The sequence below is a fragment of the Chelonoidis abingdonii genome, chromosome 10 (genome assembly GCF_003597395.2).
Source record: "Chelonoidis abingdonii isolate Lonesome George chromosome 10, CheloAbing_2.0, whole genome shotgun sequence".
Classification (NCBI taxonomy): Eukaryota; Metazoa; Chordata; order Testudines; family Testudinidae; genus Chelonoidis; species Chelonoidis abingdonii.
In genome coordinates this window covers 6,534,803-6,545,770 of record NC_133778.1, presented here as the reverse complement: position 1 = coordinate 6,545,770, position 10,968 = coordinate 6,534,803, and the positions used below count along the sequence as shown (strand labels likewise).

General features: G+C 42.2%; 1 protein-coding gene across 2 annotated transcripts in view; it reads right to left on the bottom strand.

Moving 5' to 3' along the window:
• Positions 1-621: 621 nt before the first annotated feature.
• The window catches only part of PCBP3 (poly(rC) binding protein 3), a 56,646-nt gene continuing 46,299 nt past the window's right edge, over positions 622-10,968 (bottom strand). For both annotated transcript variants that reach the window (XM_032769701.2, XM_032769734.2), the window contains exons 12-13: positions 3,975-4,144; positions 622-775 (exon numbers count right to left, since the gene is read on the bottom strand). In XM_032769701.2, coding sequence (XP_032625592.1) covers positions 739-775; positions 3,975-4,144 — 207 coding nt within the window. In that variant the 3' untranslated portion in view covers positions 622-738. The remainder of the gene's footprint in view (positions 776-3,974; positions 4,145-10,968) is intronic.

Here is a 10,968-nt window from a genome sequence, read left to right as displayed (position 1 = left end):
GGATATCACTATATCCACCACCCACCCCATTCCCAATTACTTCTGAGTTAAAAAATAAGACTGAATTTTTTTCTTCTTTCATTAGTAATAAAAATGGCTTTGTTTGGACCCTGCCACGTTGGAAAGAATATATTGTGTGTCGGAACCAAAGTGGACTCGTGGGTGTATTCATTGGCTGCTGCACATCCTGCTTCCAAAATTACATGGGGTAAACCATGCCACATTCTCTGGACATGGAGTCAAGGTTTAAAAGGTGAGCTGGGACAAGCAAAATGAAAAACGGACCTTTCAATAGGATAATTGTGAGCAGAGTATTTCAAAGCAAGCACAACTCTAGCTGGCATCATAAATCATACACTACAGTAAATGCTGTTAAAATGTCAAAATAAAACATTAAAAGAGCAAAGCTAAACTGACACCAGAGACCAAGCCTTCTTCCGAAGTCTCACCAATGGAAACCCTCCAAAAGGTAGTTAAAATAATTAACACTATACTTTGAAAAAATGGACAGGCCTGGGACCATAAATAAAGAGTTCAGGAGCAATATCAGGAGCACAGTATGGAATATATAAAGAAACTCTGTGTGTGTGTGTGTGTGTGTGTGTGTGTGTGTTAGTAAAGAAAAAGTATCTATGGAGGTAAAGGGAAGGTGGTAAAAATACAGATTGTACAAGCCGGGTGAAGTGTCGTTGGCTGGAGAGGGTCAGGTGATGCAGAATGAAGAATGATGGGTAGAAATTAGAGTGCGCCCATTCCAGTGACCTCAGACGTCAGCCTAGAATAGACAAAGGGGAAAAGAAAGGGGAAAGGGAAGAGATAAAAACAAACAGCAGGATTAGAAAAGAAAATGAAGATTTTGTGGCATACTCACAAGTCCTCTTTTCTGCTGTCTCCTACGCACTCTTCCCTTTCTGCCAGTGCAACCTGCCAGCTAAAGTGTTCATCACCAGCCTGGGTGTGACACCACAGTCAAGACTGCATTTTAAAAGGGGTCTAAACTGGAGGCAATAATGTCTGCTGGTCTCCAAGAGCAGATGGCCAATCAGTGACATTTCCCACAAGGTCAGTTTTATGCCCGCTGAAACGTCGAGGTAGCCTCTTTGGTTTCTTTCCACAAACTTTCAGTGGGAAGGTTCTGAACTGGGACTCCAGATGGCTGCTTTCCTTGGCACCCTGCTTTCATTGTTGACCAAGATCTCTTAAAAAAGATGGTCAATCTACACGAAGTGTAGTAGAAAGTTGGCCCTTGAGATCTCGTCCAGTGCGGAGTGAGAGGGGGAGGTTCAAAAAAAAGAGAGAGAGAGATTGGACTAGGGTGATTTTTAGACATAATTCACATAATGAATTGAAGTTTATGGCACTGTGCATACAAGCCTGATATACATGAGCCTGGGCACATGCAAGCCTGATTAGTCGGTGAGGAGGGACCTTGAGCTCATCCAGGCCTGACTGATTGGCTGGCCACACAAAAATCATTTCCTGTCTGCAATTATCAGTGATTATCCTACAGTGCACGAGAGCTCATGCACAGATTCTGACAGATAAAATATTTTCCTTCAGCAGCTGCACGTGTACTGTCACAAAGGTCTGCACCGCCCACACCTATGAAGCATTGCGAACCTTGGAAATGAACACACAGAGACTCCATTGTGAAGCAGTGAGGGTTGCTACCCACACAGAACACTTGACATAAGCCCACAACAACATGGAGATGAAAAGTTAAGTCACCTAACAGTACATACCCTCTACTCTCCCTCCAAGGTGCGTACTTTGCCACTATCATATCTCTTGTTCAACACAGACCCCACAACCTTAACTCTGCCCCCTGGATGCTAGCCTTCCCGCACCCTCTTTTGCACATGACCCTTTGCCAAACTACCTTCTCACAACACAAACAACTACTATGCCCAAAAACCTCCACCCACAACAACTAGTGTTGAGGGGGGAAATAATCTGGTAAAGAGTGTGTGTAGAAGGGCATAAGCGGGGCAGAATTAAGGTTGTGCTATGTGGCCTGTGATGTTCAGATCCATTAAGTGGCTTAACTTTTCATTTCCTTGCTTTTGTGAGTTTGTGTCAGGTGAAGTGTGTTCGTAGCACCCCTAACTGTGACATAACAAAGGGTTTTATATATTAAATTTCCTTTTTGTCTTTTCACGTTGCCACAGATTTTAAAACGTTGGGAGGAAATGATTTATTAACAATTTTGCTACATCCCAACTCCATCGCTTTCTCTGTGCTATTGGCAGCTGGAATTCAGATTGCCTAATCGTTATTATTAACAACAGCCCCGCCTGCAAAGAAAAGAGAGTTTGTTTAAAGAGGCACTTAAAGTTAAAAGGAAGTTCTATGCCAGCAACTCAGATATGGTTTTCAAATGTGGCTTTGCAGCTAGGGAAGGACAGACATTTCATACGAGACTTTGAGCAGTGTGCTAATCTCTGCTCAAGGGAAACCCAGGACTTGACCAACAGAGGTGCTACAGGTCAGAATGCAGGTGTTGCGGCACAGGGGTTTCGGATAGAAGGGCAGAGGTTGGGACAGGTCAGAATGGAGGTTAGTTGGCACAGCCTCCATTATGGCAAGAACACTCACACAGACCCTGTTTGCACTATACCTGATCTAGCCAGCGCAATCAGTCCCTCGCCTGAATGAGCACCAAAGTCATGAGGTTACTAAGAGAAGAGCACTCCTCGGGGGGCATTCTTACTGCAGGTTCATCCTGACAGTGTGATGGGGCAGGTGGAGAAACCCGTATCAGAAGGTAAAAAATGTGATGGGTAAATGCTAAAATTCCAGTGACCTCTCATGATTGGCTGGCATAATACAGACTCAGCCCTGTGTGGAAAGATTTGATAGTCAATCTAGCTGTATGAACCCCTTCTGCAACTGGTCCCTTTCTAATGTTAAAGTGATGCTTTGTTCAAGGGGCTCATAAATAGAAAACTATCACATTTCCTGTGAGGTCCGGTCCACTCTCCCCATCTCACCACCTGTGCATTTATACTAAGACACAAAAAGTCTGACTAAATCCAACTCCCTCCCCTTTTCCTCCTCGAGACTCGGTTACAGCTTGCCCTCTGGGATAAACTCAACCAACCACACCCAATTACAGCCCTCTTAAAAAGCATGTTTTATTCAATGGTTCCATACTTGCACATTCAGATTTGCACAACTAGGCTTTGCTCGGGGCATCCTTGCCCCAGCGAACCATAGACACTGTTATGACACCAGTTTGGGTCAATGTTGATAGTGAACATTCACCATCAGTTCAGCTACTTATTAGCTTAATGAAATCTTCTCTCTCCAATGTATTGCATGTGTGCTATTAGTAAAAGAAAATAAACAGGCTGTTTCATTTTTTTATTTATTGGTCTAATTTGTTTGAAAGAGGAAGACATTCCTGAGTCTTGGAAACACATAAAAGAGGCACCTGGGACTTAACATTTAGCATTTGTTGTTCTTTATATGTTTGTCATGTGGCCAAAGGGGCTAAATGAACTGTTTTCAAACTATGCCCTCTCCTCCAGAACAAATAACTTCCCACGCCCTGGCTGAGAACTTGCCATGCTTTTGAGGGAAAATAATATTACAGCCTAATCATAAACTCCTGCCAACAAGAGTACAACTAGAGAGACGTTAACAGTCCCATAGCTAGAGCAACACAAGCTCTGGCCCTGAGTTCTAGCACTGAGAAAATGGCTGAGTTGTCATTAGGAAGGTTTTCATGGGAGAAAGGCCGAAATCAATGATATAATATTCCCACTCACTTTGAATATCAACAAACAACAAAATTACCAGCGTGTTCACTTCAGCCAGTGCCCTGACACCTAATGAAATCACTCCCATGAAAGTAATGCTTGGAGTATATGTTACTGTCTGAGTTTTGTATGACTTATTCAATTGGCTTCTCTCTTTACAGGGAGGTCATGAGACTGTGGTGGATGAATGTGGCCTTGATTAGCACATCTCACCTGGCGTTGATGAGGTACTGGGCAAGGCTGATGTTAGCTGGGGTTCCTGTGATGGTAATTTGACGTTCCGATGAGCCTTCTGTGGCATTGGCAATTTTGATCTGCGCTCCAGACATCTGTCGAATTTCATTGATTTTGGTCCCTTGGCGTCCGATTATGCAGCCTATTAGCTAAAAAAAAGTATGGAGGGAATTTCTTAAAGCAGATCCTCAGACAGTAACTTGCAGGATGCAAGCATAATCACACGGTGAAGTTCTTAGGGGTTGTCAGACAACTCATCATTTCTGCTAAAGGATGTGAGTGACTTTAATGCTCATGAAGGCAAGAGACTAAAAGCACTGGTTTAAGCCATAGGTAATATGAGCAATTTCCTGCCCAAAGCTCTGCCATTGTAAGTTCATCCTGACCTGCAACAGCCTGGTGCTATTTCAGTCCTTTGGCTCTCTTGAGCAGAGACTGCTAGTTTTAGTGAGATTATGCCAACTAGTGCTGAGGGCCAAGATATAGACAGAGTACTGTGTCACCAAACTCATTTTCAGTTGTGTCCTCAGCTGGTTGGAACGTACCAAAGATGAAAGGCTATCTATCTGCATTGTTATTTTAGTGTGTGGGAGAGTTACAGAGTTTAAAATAATGAGTTACTGAACTTCTGCCAAATCACCAAAGACATCATCTGCTTCTGCCTTCTCCTTCTCTTTCTTTTAATAACACTTCGAATCAGCATGAATGGGTCTGTCCTGTCCCTGACACCCTCCTGGGTCAATCTGCCTCTCCACATTGAGTCAATCTCATGATAAGCAGATCCTAGAGGTCTCGATCTAAACAGGTCTGAAGTGGCCTGAGTTCACAAAGGTGAATGTCAGAGAGAAGGTGGTGGTATTTATTTTTGTGCTAGTGAAAGATAGCAGGTTGACAGCACTAGAGCCTGTCGTTCTCTATTCCCAGAGAAGACACATTACAGACATATGCTGCACATGGTTCCTCAGCCCTTTTCTGGAAAGGTTAGCTGTAGGGATGAGAAGGTCGGTCAGGTCTCCATTCCCATGCACTTGATAATGTCTTACATCAGAATGCCCTCAACGGTTACATGTTTACAAAAGGAATACCAGTCTACTTATGACAGCAGTGAGATCACAAACTTCCTTTGCATAGGCCCCCAATGGAGAAATTTATCAACAGTAAGAGGAAAGAATAGATAAACAAAGTGAGGGGGAAAACTGAGAGCCAGGAAAGTGCAAGGAGGATTTCTGAACGTTGCTGGGTTATTTTTCAAGAAAATCAAAACATTGCCAGAGTGGCTACTTTAAGGTATATGGAAGTAAGGAAAGTATGTCTATCTCCAGAGCTTCACCACTGTGTTCAAAGCAGTCAAAGAGAGCTAACGAACTTTGGGCCTGAGAAGTGGTGGTGAGGTATGCTAAGAAGATTTGCAGTGACCTGTTCACATTAAATATTCAGTTTTCCTGCCTTTCATCAATGGCATTCCCTCAGACATGGTGAATGACATAAGAAACAGACAGAGGGCAGGATCCTTCGGACAAGTGTCCCACCAGGAGATGAGGTGCCACATTTTCAGTAGTTCTCAATAATAACTCCTACTCCCCTTTCCCAATTTCCTCTCTCTCTCACTCTGTCTGTATGGGGATCAGAAACAGACTATGACACTGAGCAACCTAATAGACTCTCCAATACAATTCTCAAGAAATATGGGGCTAGAACCTCAGCTAGTGAAAACTGACCTAGCTTCATTGATTTCAACAGGACTTAAGCACAAGCTTAAAGTTAAGCTTGAGCTCATGTCCTTTGCTGACTTGGGGTCAAAGTAGACAACAAGTTATAGGGAAACTTATCTATTTAAAAATATGCTTATCTTAAAGATTAAGAAATCAGATTTTACCTTATACCAATTTTTAAGCCTCAATTTTCCAAAGGGGCCCAATGAGGGCCTCTAAGATTTGCCCTCCCTGCAGAGGTGAAAGTGGGCTGGTACGGGCCAGTACTGCGTACCAGTAAAAAGTGGCCGCTGGTACAGGGCCGTATACAGCTGATGTTTAACATCACTGCCCCTTTTGTCCTTTTGCCACTCCCCATCCTACAAGGCCACCAAGGCGGGGGGAGGGAGAAAAGGGACAGCTGCCCTGGGGCCCAGCAATTTAAACCTTTACATCGCCGCTGGAGCCCCAGGCGGCGCAGGCCCGCTAATGCAGAAGGGCTGGCTGGGAGAGGCTGACCCCAAGCCCCACCTCTTCCACCCTAGGCCCCCGCCCCTTCCGCCCGAGGCTGGGCCCCTGTACCAGTAAGACTTTTATGTTACTTTCTCCCCTGACTCCCTGACATTTGTGTGTGCAAATCATAGTATTTGCAAGAGCCAACAGGACTTGTGTGTACAAATCAATTAGCTGTCTAACTACTTGATTCGATGTATGTCAGTCTCATTTGTGTGTGCACGTTCTATTTGGGCATGCAATTTAAGTTCACTTCCAAGAAATTTGCCTTGAAATTCTGTATTTCATTCAAATGGCAGCTGTGCTCCCTCTGTCACAATCTGTACAACTGGTGACAGCTTCTTATCTGAATGTTTATTCTTCTTTGATCACATTGAAGACACATTAATAGAGCTTACAATGATTTGCTCCACTTTGAAATTAGATTTAGTATATGAATGCTGCTTCTATTACAGTGCAGATTTCCTCTTATTGCCAACTTCTCAGTAAGTGGAGGAGAATGATTAGGAAAGGGAATTCTCACTGGTAACATGTTATGTCTCCTTCTTCTGTGGCCCTATAGTACATAATACTAGCCTTACCAATGGAGCAATATGAAGTGGCGGTAAGTGAAGAAGGTGAACAGAGTTATCCTGGTGAGAGAAGACGGCACAGAGACCATTAGGCCACTAGAATTCCTCTTTAAAATCTCACAGGAGGCTCCTCCACCAACGAAATGCTTCTTAGCTCGGAGCACTAGGAGTGAGATAATTATAACATCACTTCATACAACATCATTCATCTAACAGGATGGGGTACTATATCCTGGAATGCAGAGACTCTGAAAAGGACATGGGGTCCTGGTGGAAAACCTGCTGATGTGGAAAACCTGTGTGATGCTGCAAAAAGGGCAAACATGATTCTACGATATATAAGCAGAAGAACATCAAACAGCAGTATGGAGTTGAGACTATTACTGGATACTGTGTCCAGTTCTGGCATCCACACTTCAGAAAGTATATTGATCATGTTGAAATGATTCACAAAGAATAAAAGAATGATGTGAGGTCTGGAAAAGCTGCCTTATAGTGAGTGACTAAAGGAGCTTAGTCTATTTCGTTCATCCAAGAGAAGGTTAAGAGGTGACTTGGATCATGGTCTATAAGCACATCCATGAGGAGAAAGATCTGACCATAGAGGACTCTTTAATCTACTAAGAGACGAAGACATAACAATGGCTTGAAATTGAAAGTAGACCAATTCAGACTAGGGACAAGGCAATACTTTTCAACAGTGAGGGTAATTGCCATTGGAACAATGTACCAATGGATGTGATGTACTGTCCATCATTTGAAGTATTTAAATTGAGATTGGATGTCTCTCTAAAGGATCTGTTCCAGCTCAACCACAAGTTACTAGGCTTTATGCAGAAATCACAGGATGACTTTTTCTGGCCTGTGTTACACAGGACCTCAGACAAGATGATCCTGACAGCCTTAAAATAAAAATCTGCCAATCTCCAAGCATTACTGGAGAACATACATACCCCAAAAAGGCCCAATCCCACAACTGAGAAGGAAGACTGTGCTGGGTAAAAAAAAAACGACCTAGTTTAGAGGGGAAGTGAAGGCAGCTATAAAAACTTTAAAAAATAATATATAACAAATGGAAGAAAGGAGAACTTGATAGTAATGAATATAAATCAGCAGTTATAAATTTTCTACAACTCCTAAGGGAAGCGAAGGAACACAAGGAAAAGTCTATGGCCAGCATAGTTCAGGCCAATAAGAAAGAGTTTTTCAAATAGGAACAAAAAGAATCCTAACAATGGTATTGGTCCTTTACCAGATGGAAACGGTAGAATTGTCAGTAGTAATGCAGATAAGGCAGAGGTTCAATAAAATATTTCTGTTCCTTATTTGGAGAAAAACAGATTATAAAGTCTGATCATATGGTGATGATAACACTCTTTCCATTCCATTAGTATCCCTGGAGGATGTTAAACAGAACTACTAAAGTTAGACATTTTTAAATCAGCAGGTTCATATAACTTGCAGCCATGAGTTTTAAAAGAGCTGGCTGAGGAGCTTGCTGGAATATTGATATTGATTTTCAATAAGTCTTGGATCACCAGAAGACTGGAAGAAAGCTAATGTCATGCCAATATTTAAAAAGGGTGAATGGTGTGATCCAGGTAATTATAGGCCTGTCAGCCTGCCATCAATCAAGTGAGAGATAATGGAGTGGCTGATATGGGACTTGGTTAATAAAGAATTAATGGAGGAGACTGTAGTTAATGCAAATCAACATGGATTTATGGAAAATAGATCCTGTCAGACTAGCCTCATATCTTTTTTGATGAGATTACAAGTTTGGTTGATAAAGGTAATAGTGTTAATGTAAGATATTTTGGCTTCTGTCAGGCATTTGGCTTGGTATCACATGACATTTTGATTGGTGTAAAACTAATATGGTATGCATTACATGGATTTAAAAGCTGGTTACTGTAAATGAGAAATAGTCATTGAGTGGGTCTGTTTCCAGTGGGATACCACAGAGATCAGTTCTTGGCCCTGTGTTATTTAGCCTCTTTTCAAGCAACTAGAAGAAAACACAGAATCATCACTGATAAAGGTTGCAGATGACACAAAAATCGGGGGACGGGTAAATAATGAAGAGAACAGGTCACTGACACAGTGATTTGGATCACTTGGTAAACTGGGGACAATCAAACAATATGGCTAAATATTAACACATACATCTAGGAACAAAGAATGTAGGACACACTAACAGGATGGGAGACTATCCTGGGAAGCAGAGACTCTGAAAAGGATATGAGGGTCACGGTAGATAATCAGCTGAACATGAGCTTCCAAGGTGATGCTGTGGCCAAGAGGACAAATGCAATCCTTGGATGCATAAACAGGGGAATCTTGAGTAGGAGTAGAGAGGACACTTTACTTCTGTATTGGCACTGGTATGACCACTGCTGCCATACTGTGTCCCCTTCTGGTGCCCACAGTTCAACAAGGATGATGATAAATTGGAGAAGGTTCAGAGAAGAGCCACAAGAATGATGAAAATTTAAGAAACCTTCCTTTTAGTGACAAATATCAGGAGCTCAATCTATTTAGCTTAACAAAGAGAAGGTTAAGGGGTGACTTGATCACAGTCTACAAGTATCTTCACATGGGAAAATATTTAATAATGGGCTCTTCAATCTAGCAGAGAAAAGGTCTAACACGATCCAATGGCTGGAAGCTGAAGCGAGACAAATCCACACTGCAAATAAAGCACAAAGTTTTGACTGTGAGGGTAATTAACCATTGGAACAACTTACCAAGGATCGTGGTGGATTCTCTGTCACAGGCCATTTTAAAATCAAGATCAATTGTTTTTCTCAAGGTCTGTCCTAGGAAGTATATTGAGGAAGTTCTCTGGCGTGTGCTATACACAACAGGTCAGACTAGATGATAACAACAGTCCCTTCTGGCCTTGGAATCTATGACCTTAAAGATGTTCTGCTCCTCCAACATATTTGTCAAGAACCTTGAAGCGTCTGTCTCACTCCTGACTGGAGACAGATGCTACATAACCAAAAGAAATGCAGGATTGGTCTGATATACATGTGCTACAGGAACAGAGAACCGTAATTCAGAGACCAAGTTTCAGGACTGATATTTTAAGCTTGTGAAGTTGAAGTGTGCATGAAAAAGGCCTTTTGCATATGTGGCTGCAAAGTGTAGCTTGCTTTCATATTAGAAGAGCTGTCAGTTAGCCATGAAGCACCAAGGACAATGGTGTTTCTTTCATTCAGGTCTGGCATATTAAACGCTTTTGCAAAAACCCAGGAGGTGATGGGGAGTGTTTGTTGACTGCTTCTGTGTTCTGCCGCAACAAGATTTCCTGTGTTTTTTGCCTGAAAAGAATCAAATTGAGATGGAAGCCTCCTGATTTGGAGATTTCAAAATGTTTTGATTTTAAAATAATGTTTTGAAAAGCAGAGCAGTTCTGAAATTAACCTTCTAGGATCAAAGAAAATACTTCACACCCTGGCACTCCCTTGACTCTCCCCACCCTGCCTAACACAGTTGACAAGGAACGCTCATGAGCGTATTGAATCATGATTAGTCAAGCAGAATTTCCAAACCCTAGGGCATGCATCCTTTGACTTCTGGCACTGATTCCTTCTGTAATACAAGGAAAGCTATTCCACATCTGCTAACAAGAGTTGTCAGGCTATTTGCCTTACGATATGGAAGGGCATGTGAGCCCTTTTTCTCCAGGTGAAGATAAATTAGGGGATTTGAAACCTTTCAAAACAGACTTCTTTATTTTCTTGGTCAAAATTATTTTGGTCACCAAGAGGTAAAGATAAAAAGATATTTTAGCATCCTGGATGAAAAAGCAGCTGCAAATATTCAGCGTGCTGTCAATGTCTGACAAAAGCTGTGTGAGAAGAAGTTTAGTTTCTAGTGATTGCAAGTCCCAAGTCATTGAAGTAACATATAGCAGTTTGTACATCACCTTCACAGAGATCAATACTTTATCAGAGACTAGAGCCTTCTGCAAATAGTTGCTCCAATCTTCACAAAAATGCTTTAAGAATCTCTACATTCACGTTTTCAATACCGAGATGACCCAACTATCTGAACCTTTGGGAATCAAGGCACAGGAAAGCACCTAACTGCCCAAGAGGATTTTTCTAAGAACATAAGAACAGCCATACTGGGTCCATCTAGCTCAGTATCCTGTCTTCTGACAGTGGCCAATGCCAGGTGCTTCAGAGG